The 16,774-nt window shown below is 45.0% G+C and overlaps 2 protein-coding genes across 8 annotated transcripts in view; both read left to right on the top strand.

Annotated features, from left to right (window-relative positions):
• Positions 1–16,774, top strand: part of DVL1 (dishevelled segment polarity protein 1) — a 126,142-nt gene that overhangs the window by 26,850 nt on the left and 82,518 nt on the right. For all 7 annotated transcript variants that reach the window (XR_014528396.1, XR_014528397.1, XR_014528398.1 and 4 more), the window contains exon 2: positions 8,112–8,181. Coding sequence is in view for 4 of the 7 variants with exons in the window: in XM_083512998.1 (XP_083369124.1) it covers positions 8,112–8,181 (70 nt within the window). In the remaining 3 variants the exon portion in view is untranslated. The remainder of the gene's footprint in view (positions 1–8,111; positions 8,182–16,774) is intronic.
• Positions 1–16,774, top strand: part of LOC310711391 (C-signal-like) — a 129,030-nt gene that overhangs the window by 107,064 nt on the left and 5,192 nt on the right. The gene's annotated exons all lie outside the window — the stretch shown is intronic.

Here is a 16,774-nt window from a genome sequence, read left to right as displayed (position 1 = left end):
AGGCTCTGTGGTTTAACCCACAGCGCCACCCGCATCTCATTCAACAGGTAAATGGAACCAAATACTGCAATACTCCCCATGTTCTGCCCTGTGAGTCCCAATGGGCACCAGCTTCCATAAGGCACAGGCAGCTATAACTTAGTGTTCCTAGTGTCACAAATTCTCTTTTCAGATCGGGGTGTGTGTGTGTCATAGATTTGAGCGCTGTCATAGGCCAGGCGCAGGAAGAGGTGGCCCAGGGAATGTGAGTTCTGGGATTCCGAAAGAAATCAGTCTGTCAGTGTCCGCAGCAAACCAAGAGGGAAGCTATGGGAAGTTGGAGGAGCGTTCTTCTTCAGCCCAGAGGACTGGCCCTTTAAGGCTCCGGAGTTCTTTCAAAGGGGTGGAGCCTGGAGGAGGTATAAGAGACCCCAGTCTGCTCCCAACCTCTGCCAGAGCAAGTGGAGCTCTCCATTAGCCTTGACGCTTTCCCTGTGAAGTCTGGCGTTGGGCCACAATGCAATAGCTCTCCCAGGCAAACTGTAAACTAACAAACCATAGAACAAATCTTAGTTATGGCTCATGGTTAGTTGAGAGAGAAAGCTAAACCAGGAGCAACATGCTAGGGCCTGGCTAGTGTGGAGCAGCAGAACGACCAGGTAGGAGGAAAGCCGGAGTCATCTATCCTGGAGCTCATGTGTTCGTGCTACGCCATGGTTTGGTTTAGCATCCTTTGCAAACCATGGCCAGAAGAACAGGCTCCTTTGGATGGTGATGGACTCCCCTTCGCGAGAGGTATCTAAGCAGAAACTGGGTAGCCCATCCCTCAGGGCTGCTGCAGTTGCAAGATTCTGGCGCTGAGTAATGGGTGAGACTAGATGAACCTGCAAGAGGGAAGGACAGTAACTCAGTGGCCGAGCATTTGCTTTTCTTTTCTCCCCCCCTTTTAGTTTTTATTAAATATTACAAGAAAATAAAAAGAAAAAAGAAATAGAAACAAAAATAGAAACATTGCACTGTAAACACATTTGTCTACGTATTTTCCAACATACAGACTAAAAAAAAGAGACAAAAGGTAAAAGGGAAAAAAATACTTTTCATATTCAATAGTACCAAATTTATACATCAAACATTACAATATATAATGCATTTGTTTTCCATGCAGAAGGTCAAATCCCACTATCTCTGCCCAAAGCCCTGGAATGCCGCTGCCAGTCATTGCAGAGTTGGATGAATATATTAGGCAATTTCCTATGTTCCTGCAAGGTTTCTTTCCAACACCACGATTCTGTGCATGGGGTCGGGGGAGAGGAAGCCGGCGTAAGCCACACCCACCCAGCTTAAACTGGCGCTAGCTTTTTCCTGTGCCAAAGGTCCCGACCAAATATCAGCTTATGTTTTGAACCAGCTCCTCCTCTTGTCTGGAATTTCTGCCCAACCCTCGTCCTCCAGAGGGAAATAAAACAAAACAACCTTGCTATTTTAAGAGTTGGATGTTCCAACAGCTTGTGCATAATTGCTCCCTGGAGAGAAGGAAAGCCAAGCCAGCTGTTCTAGGGGGGCTTGTCAGGGGAGGGGGGCTGTGGTGCTCGCAGCCCCCTAGCAGTTGAAAGAACCTCCAGCCCAGAGTAGTTTTGTTTTCTGCTCTTGGAAACGAGAGAGAGAAATGGGCTGAGAGTGCTGGAGTTAAGCAGGCCTGAGAGACCAGGATTCATTGGTCCTGTGAGGTTGGCTGGTTGACCTTGGGCCAGTTGCTTGTTTTCAATATAACCCGCCTTGCAAGGTTGCTGTGAGGTTAAAGTGTTTGTGTGTGTGTATGTGAAAGAGAGAGAGAGAGAGATGACGAAGGGGGGAGACTCTTGATTGCATTTAAAGCCAAACTTGCCTAATTTTCACTTCCCGAAACAAAATGGGAACCCAACTGCAGCCATCTTTCAAATCTCATGGTTCTCTGAATTTCTGCTGTGTGATTCGCCGGCCGAGCCATGTGTACAAAAATGCATATACTCGGGTAAAGTGTGCATGAAAATGCACATAGTAATGGAAATAACATAAACAAATGCATTCGGATGAATTTGCTATGCACAAATTGGTACATTCTGGAAAAATTAGTGGGATTAAAATGAATATTTAGTTTAATTGGGGGGGGGGTTTGGTCAGCCATTCTAAGCCTGCTAATGGAAAGATGGGACATGATAGTATGTGATATTGCAGAGCCCCATAAGTGTGCATGTGTATCATGCATGCGCTCCATCTAAGCCAGCCTAAGGAGTTTCAGCTTCACAGTGCAAACATGAGATGATAAAATCTGCAGGGTGTCTGTTCATTTATTTATTTATTTATTTATTTGATTTGAGAAGGTTTATCCACTGGCCGGAGGCAGGAATACTGGGAATTGCAAGTGAGGAGAGTGGTTGTTGCGCTGGAGTAACTCTTTGGGCCACTGTGAGAACAGGATGCAGGACTATGTGGGCCTCTAGGTGGCCTAATCCAGCAGCCAAGCTCTTCTTAATGTTCTTAGGACATATCAGGATTAACGTTAGATGATGCCTGTGAAGGGCTTTGAACACTTGAGCGTTATGTGCATGTTCAGTTTGGTTAAGGAAGAACTGCTTTTCCTTGGTAACTTTTTAGCTCAGTGGAGGAGCAGGAGTGGACACCGTGGTTTTTTTTTGGTACCACTTCCTGTCTTGTTGGCCACACTCTAAACACAAGATTGCCCTTCCTTAGCATGGAATGTGCCAGCGCAAGATCAATAACGCCAGTTGTAACTTGAAGAGCTTGAAAGAATGGTTGCGGCAGATCTTTTATTTATGATGTGCCAAAGCATTTGATGTGAGGATATTCCGCTCTCTTTGGACCCCCCCCCCCTTTTCTTACAAGCACTTTGCAGAATTTATATGTTAAAAGATTGTGCGTGTATGTATATGGAGCCCCTCCAGATGCACACTTGGTTGTGCATTCATGGTGATTTGTCCTCGTGATGCTGTTGGGGTGGTTATACATGATCCCACTTTCAGTACTGCAAACGCTTTGGGGCGAGCATATTGTTTCCTTTCCAATGGATGCATGTCCTGTAGCTTCTTGCTGAAATCCTGTAACTTTTATATGCTATCAATAATATTACGGGAGCAGGGGGAGGTTGTCCCACTTTCATTGTACTATAGCACCAGAGTAGCAATATTGATGGCAATAATCTGCTAACATTGGGGAGGCATTGTAGAACAACTAATAAAGTGGAATTACACGTGAACAATCCAGGACAAATTCACCACTAACACACTATCGGTGACATGCTGCAGAATCTACAGTAGCATCAAACAAAACCAGCAGTCAGGAGATTGTGTGTATGGATGTGCATGCACACACCCACACACCACACACATACATAGACCTCTTGCCCACGTGGCCATCAAGCTTTGGAGTTGGGTATTTGGTGTGTGTGTTGGGGGGGGGGGTCACTGCGCCATTGCCTGGACAACTTCTGCGGATTCAAAGTTGGATGGAAAGCTGACGTCACATCACACTTGCCAGAGGGCTGCATGTCACGTTCAGTGTGATGAGCATCTTGTCGATGCCTGCTCTGGATAAAGACGAGTGTAGTCAAATCAGGTTCAGCGCCTAACTGCTGAAAATTGACTCTCTTGTTTGCCTGGTTGCCTGGCAGAAACCCTCACTCTCCACAAGCGAGTGGCAATTAGCCTGTCCAAATTTGCTACTTGCCACGGCCAACCTGTAAGAAAGGAGATAAGTACTGTTGAAAGAGATGACGATGATGCTGTACTAATTCACTGCTCAATCTCTCTTCCCCACCCCACCCCATCTTAACCTGATTTGTTTTTCCCCCAAGGCGACTCTTAAAAGGCTTCGAAAAAATAAAAACAGAGGGGGAGCAAACTCTCTTTAACTCGTTCTGCTGATTAAATTGCTGCCAGGAATGTGTGATGCAATAAAAAAAATGTGGAGCATTGAGAGCGGAGCTATCGAACTCAGTGTTTTAATAACTAACCACCCGAAGCATGTGTGAATTAGAGGCGCTGTTCAACTTCTAATGTGGTTTTGTTAATTCACCTAATATATATTCTGCTTGTGTGCTGGTGGGACAAATAAAACAACCGACACAGCCTTGCAGTGCGAGCCCAGTATTGTCTGCTCTGGCCAGTAGTGGCTCTGGAAGATCCCAGCTCAAGACCGAAGCATGACCTGCAGGACCTAAGCACAACAACGTTCGCCCCTTCTGTGGTTCCTTGCAGCTAGTATTCAGAATCATAATGCCTCTCTGTCCATGGGAGCGGAGCATATCCGTCATTATCTTCTTCTTTGGCGGTCACTCGTAGCTGAGTAAGATTGTCTTCTGTGAACACAGTGTTAACAGTGAGTCTGTAAGTGACTGTGGAGGCCAATTCTGGATCCACACATCCTTCCACAGTGGGGACATAGGTTTCTGGGCAGGAGCTGATCAAGGTGAGGGTTTGCCAAACGTGCCTTCCTCTTAGCACGTTCCTCCCTTTCATCCTGAGTTTGAGTGTCTTCAAAGTCCATGACACCTTTGGTAAAGGCTGCTCTCCAATTGGAGCGCTCATAGGCCAGTGTTTCCCAATTGACGGTGCTTCTGTTTTTTAAAAAAAACAAAGGTTATTTTAAACATCTTCATTTCATTATATAGCATTTCCCAATATTTCTTAACAATTTTACAATCCCACCACATATGAAAAAAGTTTTACATTTCCAACACTTGCTTTCTTTAGTTTTGTACATTTTGCTAATTTGACAGGAGTTAGATACCATCTGTACATCATTTTCGTATGATTTTCTTTAATCGCCACACATGCTGTAAATTTTATGTCATTCTTCCATGTTTTTCCCATTCCTCCATCTAAATATTATGTCCCACATCTTGTACCCAGGTCACAAGGTGGTTAGATTGGTCTCAACTAGGGTCAGGGCCTTTTCAGTACTGGCCCCGACTTGGTGGAACGCTCTGTCACAAGAGACTAGGGCCCTGCAGGACTTGACATCTTTCAGCAGGGCCTGCAAGACAGAGCTGTTCCGCCTGGCCTTTGGTTTGGACTTAGTCTGACCCTTATGTTTTCCCTCCCCTTATGGTTTTGATCTATGGGCTACTTTTAAAATGAGGCTGCATTTTAAATTGCATTTTAACCTGTATTTTAAATTGGGGTTTTTCTCTCTCTCTCTTTTTCCCCTATTATGTTTTTACTGCGATTTTATTGGTGTTAGCTGCCCTGAACCGGGGAGGATGGGGTATAAATAAAATTTATTATTATTATTATTATTATTAATCATGACTGACCTGCTCTACAGTCTGGATCCAATACTGATAAAGCCTTGTTACACTTAGGTTCTCTGCAAGTAGATTTCAGATGTCTTACCTGCAAGCGGGAGAGAAACACAGTCCTCTGTCTGATTTCCGCCTTTTGCAAACGCATGTGGGTTTTTAAGGGTACCTTTTTGATGATGCTTTGAAGACTCGCTCCTTCCTTTGTGCCCCCCACCCTCGCATGGCAGGAGAACCACGGAGGGAATCATTAAACAAACGGAGGGAGTGGTGTTTTTAAAGGAAGCAAACAACGCCAAGAAGCCAAACCACACAACACCAGATTGATGAGGTTTCCAGTTGGTGGTGTCCCCCCCTTGGGACCAAAATGGAAAGATCTGAAGCGAAGCAAGGAAACAAAATTGTGTTTGTTTTGTGAGGGGAGAAGCAGCTCATTTCCCCCTCCGGAGATGAATTCTCAATTTGTGGGCTAGAGAGACACTAATATGGGCTGAAATATTGCAGGTGTGCAGCCAGAAGCAAGTTCATTAGCTAATTAAACTCACACATGGGTACAAAGGATCAGTCCTAGAATCATAGAGCTGGACAAGGGACCCCAAGGGACATCTAATCTCACCCCTTGCAATGCAGGAATCACAGCTAAAGATATAGGTATATCAGTACTCAAATCTGAATTGTTAAATTGTGTTATTAGTGTTATTATGATTTTTGTTGTATGTGTTTTTTGTGGTTGCTGTTTGTATTGAAAAAATAATTTTTAAAAAACCAGCTAAAGAATCCCTGACAAGCGGCCACCGGATCTCTGTTAAAAACAACAGCGACAACAACCAGTGAAGGAGAGTCTATCACCTTCCGAAATCCAAAATTGTCAGTTTTTTTGAAATTCCAAACATTCATAACTCAAAAATGGGATGAGATGAAAAATTAAAATTTTAGATTTAAACTTAGTTTTGCTCATTCGACGAGTGTACAAAATGTTAAGAAAATTGGATGACATGAGGTAAAAAAGAAAGAAAGTTGGATCACTTGAATGACCCCTCTGAGTCTTGTCTTTTCCAGGCAAAACATACCCAGTTCCCTCTATGCCTAGAGAAAGCTCACTGCTCAATCTCTGTGTGGGGGAAACTGGGTTGCTCAAGAGGGAATTTCCTTTGCCTGCAAAAGGTCTTGGGTTCAAACTCTGGCAGCTCCAAGTTCCTTAAGAGAGAGAGAGAGAGAGAGAGATCAGCTACAGTACTTGGCAAATAGTTTGAGTGGGAAGGACCTTGGAGGTGATATAGATCATGGATAGGCAAACTAAGGCCCGGGCCGGATCTGGCCCAATCACCTTCTAAATCTGGCCCGTGGACGGTCCGGGAATCAGCGTGTTTTTACATGAGTAGAATGTGTCCTTTCATTTTAAATGCATCTCCGGGTTATTTGTGGGGCCTGCCTGGTGTTTTTACATGAGTAGAATGTGTGCTTTTGTTTAAAATGTATCTCTGGGTTATTTGTGGGGCATAGGAATCCGTCCGTCCCCCCTTCAAAATATAGTCTCCCCCCCCCCCACAAGGTTTGAGGGACAGTGGACCGGCTCCCTGCTGAAAAAGTTTGCTGACCCCTGATATAGATGAAGCCCCCTCCCCAGTGAAGGAATTTTCCAACCACAACATCGCCAACAAATGGGGCTGGTTAACTGCTGGTTGTTGTTAAAATGTTTTTGATGGTACTCATTTTAAACAGTTTTTTGTAAACCACTTGGGGCTTTTGTTACACTCAAGCAGGGCATATATTGTGTTATATAATGTAAGTAATGCTGTCCTGCCCACCAGGGAAGCCCTCTTTAACCCTTTCCATGCCAGCCTTCCAAGAAGACTGTCAATACAGTCATTTTTATTTTTCCTACTTTTGATACTGCTGGTCGTGTGTGTGTGTGTGTGTGTTGCTGTTTTAGTATCTTTGCTAGGTTATCCATCATTTATATATATTAAAAAATGGGCTACTTGCATTCTGGGAGGGGTTAACCCCTTAGGGCTGATGACCAGCATCTTTAAAACAGTTTGAGACCAGTTTGCCTGCAAGATCACCTTGCTCCATATACGCCCACTCGACTGCTGCAAGATCTACAGATCTGGCACTGTTACTGGTGCTGCATCATATTTGTTACACAGTTGTAAGAAATTGATTCTTTAGTGTGGCTGCACCTACACAGACACTGTCCTCTTCACTGTGCTCTTTTCAGCTCCTGCTAAAAACATTTTTGTGTAGGCGAGCCTGTCCAGATATGTAGAATGTTGACGTGCGTTTTAATCTGGCTTACAGCTTATTGATTTTAATTATTATTATTTTGAATATTTTAAGTTGTCGTTTTTAACTGTTTTTTACTGGTGGTTTCATTGTTTTCTTCTAGTTGTAAACCACGCTGTGGGTTTTTTAAAAATACAAGCAAGCAGTATATAAATTTTATGAAATAAATACAGTGGTACCTTGGGTTACATACGCTTCAGGTTACATACGCTTCAGGTTACAGACTCCGCTAACCCAAAAATAGTGCTTCAGGTTAAGAACTTTGCTTCAGGATAAGAACAGAAATCGGGCTCCGGCAGCACGGCGGCAGCAGGAGGCTCCATTAGCTAAAGTGGTGCTTCAGGTTAAGAACAGTTTCAGGTTAAGAACGGACCTCCGGAACGAATTAAGTACTTAACAGGAGGTATCACGATAGATGATAGATAGATAGATAGATAGATAGATAGATAGATAGATGCTTTCCTTCTTTTCAAAGCACTGCACATTAAATTGCAATTCTCCGATATGAACTCCTGATGTCTTCTTGTTTCTCTCATCTTCATCCATCCAGGGTTGTGAAAGAGGAGATCTCAGACGACAATGCAAAGCTGCCCTGCTTCAATGGACGCGTCGTGTCTTGGGTATGTAGAGGCTTTTCAGTTGTACGATCGGTAGAAATGTTCTGGGGCCCTGCAGGAGCCATTGCTAGATCTAACAACATAAGCGTGGTTTTACAGTCCATCCCTTCTCTTGGTAAACTCAACGTTTACACAATGTTAGAACAGTTCAAAACAATTCCCAAAATTAGGCCGTTTCTCATTAAAATCCCATCAGATATTAACTGATAGCCAATCCAAACTATTTCCGCCCCATACCTAGTCTGAGAATACCACTGTGGGTGCGCAATTGTTTTGCTGATGTGTGCTTGCATTGCTTTGGAAAATGCGAATTCGGATAATTAATGGCCTTTAAGTGCGAGCTGTTTGGATGTGGGTGGCACTGTGGTCTAAACCACTGAGCCTAGCACTTGCTGATCAGAAGGTGGGAGGTTCAAATCTCCACGACGGGGTGAGCTCCGGTTGCTTGGTCCCTGCTTCTTCCAACCTATCAGTTCGAAAGCACGTCAAAGTGCAAGTAGATAAATAGGAACCACTCCGGCGGGAAGGTAAACGGCGTTTCCATGTGCTGCTCTGGTTTCGCCAGAAGCGGCTTAGTCATGCTGGCCTCAAGATCCGGAAAAACTGTCTGTGGAGAAATGCCGGCTCCCTTGGCCAGTAAAGTGATATGAGCGCCACAACCCCAGAGTTGTTTGCGACTGGTCTTAACTGTCAGGGGTCCTTTACCTTTACCTTTAAGTGCGAGCTGAATCCAATTCCTACCTCGCTTCTAATTCTGATGTCCAGATTGTAAGTTATGATTGCAGCACCCCAGTACTATCTTAAGACCTGGCTTCTACACTCTGTCTGTTTGGCGTGGGCCTGGTTCCCACCTGTGTGCTCGCCTCTTAACAGTGGCTGCCGCATAGCCATTACAGGTAAAATATCTCAGGTACACCTTCCACATTCCCTCATATGCCTTTGTTTTTCTGCACAGGCTGTGTGCTTAAGCTGCATGGGGCACATGTTGAAAAATCAAGCAATGTTTTTTTGTTTTTGTTTTTAGCCGACAGGTGCTTTGCTCTAATGCCCTTGCTCTGCTTAAAAGCCTGCAATCACACTATTATTATTTTTATTATTATCATTATTGTTATCATTGTTATTATTCCACTCTGCAAAAATTCCCATGCTTGCCGGCAGATTCTACAGGCGCTACGCTCTTAGCTCTCTCTCTGTGTGTGTGTCCTTTGCCGTTTATTTTGTATTGGGAGGTTTATGAGCGGTTTGCCGCGATTCGGCATGGCTTTACGACTCTTGAGGGTGACTCACAGCGCTAACGTGCCTTTAAGTCAAATAGGGGTGGATTTATGAGTGCTTTTAAAGCTTGGTGTGGATATAATCATTTTTCTAGGATCCTTTTACCAAACATTTCTTCAGACCTGTCCTAGGTCTTGAGTTGTATCCCTAGCTAGTTCTACTCAGAGAGTAGCTAGCGAACATGGCTAATTACGGTCCATACATTTCAGTGGGTTTACTCTTGAGTGGAGTTAGTTGGCTATAACCCCTTGTTCCTAGCCTCATTACTTGACAGTTACTGAGGGCTGCTGGGTAGACTTCAAACTCATTTGCTAAGCGCTTTTATGAAATAATGTGTGGCAGTTTTAGAAACTCAGTTTATATAAGCCAGGCTCCAAATGGCTCCTTAAACCAGGGTTACAGTCACAAACACAGAATCCCTAGTTGCCATTTTGGGGCTAGATGGCTTGAAAGTTGTATTTTTCAATACAACTTCTTGGTTCCTGAAAGTAGTTCTGATTGTGCAGATAAAATGCAACAGATAGAATTCTACAGGATGTGTTGCTAGTTTGTGAAAAAAGTCAAGATCCAAGGACCCCCCCAGGCATGCATCTCCAGGTGGAGGAGACATCAGGCACCATCCTGGTACCCGGGCATCTTCACTTGGTTGTAAGTGGCCAATAGCCAGGTGCAAAATGCTCAAAATGCGAATTTTGAACACTGATGTGTGGTTTATGACAATTGCACACAAGGACTTTGTTGTGTCTGGTACTCCTTGCTTCAGCGGTGGGCAGCCTTGTGGTCCTTCAGATGATGCCCAGCTTCCCATCAGCCCCAGCCAGCATGGCTAATGGTCAGGGATGATGGGAGTTGTAGTCCACCAACTTCTGCGAGAGTCATGGATTCCTCATCGCTGTTCTGCTTTGAACAAAGGAAGTTGCCTTATTCCAGGCCAGAGGCCCAGCTAGTCCAGGATCCTGTTCTCACACCGTGGCCAATCAAATTCCTCCAGGCATAGCATGAAGGCAACAGCCCTCCCTCACTGTTAGTCATAAGAACCTAAAAGGAGCTCTGCTGGATCAGGCCAGTGGCCCATCTAGCCCAGCATCCTGTTCTCACATTGACCAACCAGATGCCCCAGCCCAAATCCCACAAACAAGACCAGAGCGCAACAGCAAATCTCGCCACTTGTGATTCCCTGCATCTGTTATACAGTGGCATCTTGCCTCTGACAGTGGATACAGAACATAGCCAGTATGGCTAGTAGCCATTGGTAAGTCTTGCGTTCTATGAAAGTTCCTGCTGGCATCGTAGAGAACTTCTCCTTCTTCTTCTGCTCAGCACCACAGACAAAGCCACAATGCCTCCTGTGCTTGAAGGAGTTAGTGTGCCTTCATGACTCACGGCGAGAAGCATCTGCAACTGAAGATCAGGTTGTCTCTGTAGTTTGTGCCTTGCATAGGAGCTCTAGGTGGCGTCATCCAAGCCATTTTGCAATTTGGACTCCTTGCCCTTGGTTTATTCTCCTCCCTTCGTGTTTTGAAGGACCAAGCGGTTTGCCAGAGGCTGAGTGTCATCCTTCACCCATAGTGGGGCTAATAATAATAATAATAATAATAATAATAATAATAATAATAAAGATTTGTGGAATGAAAAGTTATAGGATTTCGGCAGTGAGAATTATAGGACATTCGCTGGCTGGAAATGAAGCAATGTGTCGTCCCTGAAACATTTGCAGGCTTAAACAGCATCGAAAGCGGGATTGTGCACCATTGTGTGCTCAAATAATCACAAACCCACAATAAAGAGGAATTTTGGAGGAGATCTGGGGGTTGCCCATGTGACTATTTTCTGTAAGAAGACCCAAAACATAATTGGCCCCAGAGCAGCGTCAGGGAGGGAAGATGGAGCCAAGGAATGAAATGAAAAGATTAAAACGTTCGCCTAATTCCAGGGGAACTGCTTTTCTCATCTGTCCAAAGCAGTAACTTGGGGTCAGAAATCAAGATGACATAACGTTGCAGCGCCAAGTTGACTTCTAGAAGAGAGTGCTAGCTTCTGTAGTTAAATTTTAAATTACCCTTTCCCCCAGGATCTTAACGATTCACCTGTATGCAGACTTTTTTGGTATTGCGTAAGTTTATTTCAATCACTTCACTTCATCAGCTTCTTTTTAAAGCTGCTCTGTCAATTACAAATATGTTTTTTTTTAAAATCATTATAATATCCCTGCAGAGGACTGCTGTCAGCAATAAAATATCTCAGAGTTGTATCCATTGCTAGTCCTACTCAGACGAGGGCCATCAACATGACTTAAGGACGGTCTGGTTTCTTACGTTCCACCTCAGTCACTGAGATCCTCCGAAGGCCTGCTTTCGGTGGTTTGGTCTTTACTAGGAACTGAGACTTTAGTGGAGCAGGCCCTGCCCTGTGGAACTCCCTGCCAGTGGATCATTGGCAGAGAATCATCCAGGCACGTTGTTTAGGTAGGCTCTTTGCAATCTTTTCAACCATTCAGCATTTAATGGTGTTTTGTTGATTGTAGGGATGCTTTTTGCTTATTTTACTGTATCTTTTAAACGCCTGGGTGGATATATTTATGAAAGTGCATATTATAAATATTTAAATAAATAACTCGTGTCCCTCAATTTCAACAGGTCTACTTTGAGTAGAGCTTAGTTTGACACAGATTGTTTTGTCCTACGAAGACTGGTGCAGATCGAACTTTGCTTGGTTAGGAGACGCTAGTGTGTGTTCCTAGCCTCTTCCTCTCCCGCTTAAAAACTTGCCCCTTAGCTTTCATTTTTGGCACCAGTGGCGTAGCGTGGGTTGTCAGCACCCGGGGCAAGGCAAGTAATTTGTGCCCCCTAACCCGTGGATTTGCGCCCCTAACCCATGGATTTGCACCCTCTTACCCGTGGATTTGCGCCCCCTAACCCTAACCCCCAGATGTTGCGCCTGGTGCGGCCGGCCCCCCCTGCACCCCCCACGCTACGCCACTGTTTGGCACTATTTATATACCCTGCTGATCAGGTGAAAAAAGCTCCCAGAACAGTTTTCAGATAAAATGAAAACAAGCAAGATAGTCCTTGGCCCTCAGGCTTAAGGAAAGTGGTGGTGGGGAGGGAGGGGTGGGGAAGGCAAGGACAGGGACTGGTTCTGCTTAGCATGCTGTCTGCACTGGTGTGTGAGGCCAAGTGGCTAGTTCCAAACCCACTTCTAACTACAACTGCACGCTGCGGTTCAGAGCGAACCATGGTTTGTGAAAAATGCCACAGCAGATGTTAAGCATTATTAGCGGCGGTGGCCGGGGGGGGGGGGGATAAAACAAAATGGACATTCATGTGCAGAAATGGGCAAGGGAGCTGCAGAGAGCTCCTCGTCTCCTAACCGTGAGTAGGCGTGCAGCCAGCCAGTGTTATATCTTCACCAGTCCTTAATTCATGATGCTCACCAATAAAAAATTCTGAGATCACAAGCTTTACAGTTCACCTTCCATTGTTTTTCCACCAAGTTCATGATCAGTTCGTTAAACCCTCCTTAACTTTGGAAGTTGGCCTAGCTGGCAGGATCAGGACCACCATGCCCTTCCATCATCGAGGGCTGTGTGTGTGTGTGTGTGTGTGTGTGTGCGCTCTGTTCACGACCTCCATTGCCTCTTGATAGTTCCTGAAAAGGCAGCCCCATTTTCTTTCCTCGGACAATCCAGGCCCAGCCACCCTGCTGGGGCCGGCTCTTTCTCCTTGTGAAAAGAATTAAGCTGGCTCGCTGCGTGCTGATTCTGAGAGTAGCTGAGTCGCTGGCTGATGATGGCAGGTTGCGCACAGTGGGTTGACCATTGTAGGCCATTCTGCCTTATTTCCAAAGGAGGCACCGCATTAACGGCGCATCTCTTCCCCGATTGGCTTCCTTGGGATTGACACGGCTCCCGATTGGTTTGCGGTGATGTCATGCTTCATTTTTCTCCGGCTCCAGCATTCTGATGCCCATTATCAGAGGCGTTTAAAAAACCCAACGATATATACTTGGTCTCCTTTTGTGCACATGGATGCTTAACAGGCCCACTGCCCCATGCGGTTGTGATTTTAATGAAAATAAATTTTTAAAAATCCATTCAACTTTGTATCGGATTGAGAGTCGCCACAGGGAGGGGCCCGCTAAATTTGCTTGGGTAATCCATCACTTGAGCGTCAGTGCTGGGCGAACACATGGTGGAAATTGTATTTCATTGTGAGAGGTGGGTGAAAGTCTTCATTCAGGAAGGACGTCCAAAACACACATTACGTCAAACTGTGGCTCGTCGTGGACTGTTGATCATGTTAAGCACCCAGCCCAAAGCAAGCCACATACAGGGTTTTATCCAACTAAGCTCACATTCACAGCATACATTTAAAGTATATGATTACCACTTTAAACAGCCATGGCTTCCACTGAAGAATTCTGGAACTTGCAGTCTGTTAAGGGTGCTGAGAGTTGTTAGGCGACCCCCCTATTCCCCATATGAAGCTACAATTCCCAGAGTTCCCTGTGAAGAGGGATTGATTGTTAAGCCACTCTGGGAATTGTAGTTCTGTAGGGGGGTCACCTAACAACTCTCAGCACCCTTAACAAACTACAGCTCCCAGAATTCTGGGGAGGGGGTGAAGTCATGGTTGTTTAAACCTGTGCCATAGTGCTTTAAATATATGGTGTGAATGCGGCCTAATGTCCCACTTAGAATAAACCAACTGAAATTATCGGTCTTAGGTTAGTCGTGGTCAGTATGTCTACTTAGACTAGGACTAGCATTGGGTACAAGCCAGGCATAAAATGAAAAAATGTGAGGTGAATTCTCTATGTGTGTAAAAAAACAGAAAGCTGCTTTATATAGTCCATGACCATTACTCCATTTAGCTCAGTCTTGTCTACACTGACCGGCAGATGCTGTCCAGGATTTGAGGCAGGAGTCTTTTCCCAGCCCTGCCTGGAGATACTGGGGGATGATTGTGCCTTTTGAAATAAGAGTACGTTCAGGCCACAATTTACATGGGCCTTACATTCCTGCGATCGTACCTGAAACCCAAGTTGAGTACAGTTGTACCTTGGTTCTCGAACAGGATGTGTTTCGGGAGTCCGTTTGACTTCCAGAACTGTTCGAAAACCAAGACGCAGCTTCCGATTGGCTGCAGGAGTGTCCTGCAGCCAATCGGAAGCTGCAGAAGCCGCACTTCCAAAGATTGTTCGAATACCGGAACACTCACTTCTGGTTTTCGATCGTTTGGGAGCCGAGACGTTCCAAGGCGTTCAGCAACCAAGGTACGGCTATATAATCAAAACCTGTTGGGTTCAATGGTGGGTGGAATTGCCAAAGTCATTTTTCCTGGAACCACGTGCCCTTTCTGCCCCTTAAAAAAAATCTGCTCATGTAAAACTGAATGTGCACAAATTAAATGTGCACAAGTTGCAGGCTTACTGTGAGGAGGAAGGATCGATCAATTTCACTTCCTTCTGTTTCTTATTTTTCCAATCTTAAATTCAATCTTAAAGTTCTTCTTTAGCAATTTGCTTTTTTTTAAAGTCCTCATTTATTATCCTAATGCATTTTTGGTTGCAATCTTGCCTAATGCACACTTTTGCAAAGCAATTTCTCCTCATTGTGCATTTTTGTATCTTTTTTTTTTGCATTGCAACATTTTTGTTGTGGTTGTTGTTATTTATTAATTACCCGCCCTTCACCTAAGCTTCCAGGGCTGCTTGCGACATGAAAACACAATATTAAAAACATTTTAAAATAGCTTATGATCATGAAAATAAGGTGGGTCCTCAAAATATACACCTCAAAAGCTAGGGTGAAGAGATGCGTTTTCAGTATTCTCTGGAAGAATTTCAGTTTGCAAATTGTTTATGAAAGTGCAAAGTTGGGGAATTTGGCTCTGCTGGCTGGGGCCGATGGAAGTTGTGGTCCAACCACATTAGGGGAGTGCCATGTAGGGTTAACCTTGCTTTAAGCTGCCTCAACGCTTTTCGTCCTTCCTCCTCCGTCTTTTTCTGCTCTTGACGAAGGCAGGCAACATCAGCAGGAAAAGGTGCCTGTCTTTCTCTCCAAAGCAACAGAATGTGATGTCTTAGAAAAGTTTTTCTTTTTAGTTTCTGAGATGAGCCCAACAGGGAGGAAAGTCACTTGTGTGACTCCTGCGCGATCCTTCCCTTGATTTTCTCTTTTTAAAAGATTGTACAGCTATTCTCATCAGTGAAAGAGCACCTCGGGGAGGGACAGCCTTTCCTGTTTTCTGTTCATCCGTCTCATCAACCTGCCTCCCTGACTTACCTTTTCCCCATTAACGGTTCCCTTCTGCGTCAGCTACAGGATTGCCAATTTCACCAAGGGCCGGCCTAATCTTATTCTTTCCCTGTTTCCCTGATGGCTCTCATTTTGAGAGATGGGCTTGTTTCTGATGAGAAACATATTGCCATTTTAGGCTATTCTAGGGGGAACGAAAGTCTCCATAATTCATGCTTTTTGTGGCTGCCTTGTCTGTGTGATATATTCTTATCCCCATCCCTTCCTGCCCCTTGGCTTTATGCAGTTACCTTTCCCCCAACGGCTTGCTGTCATCTGTGATTTCACTTTGGGAATGTAGCTGGTTGCCGAATGAACTAATTAAAATTGGGGAAATGTGCCAGTCGACAGAAGCTCAGCCCCTCTCCCCTGTTGCAACTTGGTGGCCGGCGGAGGTGGGCATTGGGGTACCTCCCGAATGGCAGTATATTGCAGGTGTGTGTGTGTGTTCAGGCACGTACTAGAACGTTAGGTTTGCACGTTCAAAGTGTTTTGAAGTGCTCTGTTGTCCTAATGCAAGGAATCTAGGTAAAGGTAAAGGGACCCCTGACCATTAGGTCCAGTCGTGGCCGACTCTGGGGTTCCGGTGCTCATCTCGCTTTATTGGCCGAGGGAGCTGGCGTACAGCTTCCGGGTCATGTGACCAGCATGATTATGCCGCTTCTGGTGAACCAGAGCAGCGCACGGAAACGCCGTTTACCTTCCCGTCGGATCGGTACCTATTTATCTACTTGCACTTTGATGTGCTTTCAAACTGCTAGGTTGGCAGGAGCAGGGACCGAGCAACGGGAGCTCACCCCGTCGCGGGGATTCAAACCACCGACCTTCTGATCAGCAAGTCCTAGGCTCTGTGGTTTAACCCACAGCGCCACCCGCAGACTTTTTATTGTTGGGAAATGCATTGGAAAGTGTGGGATGCAATGAAAAACCCATTATAGTGCATTGAAAGGTGTGGACTGAACATATGACTAATGGGAAGATGTATAAGCGCTTGTCAAAGAGCGAGCAGGGAGTAAATCACAC

Source organism: Podarcis liolepis, assembly GCF_965112155.1.
Source record: "Podarcis liolepis genome assembly, chromosome: 7".
In the NCBI taxonomy this organism is placed as follows: Eukaryota; Metazoa; Chordata; class Lepidosauria; order Squamata; family Lacertidae; genus Podarcis; species Podarcis liolepis.
The sequence above is the reverse complement of the archived record's forward strand: the minus strand, read 5'-3'. Positions and strand labels throughout refer to the sequence as shown.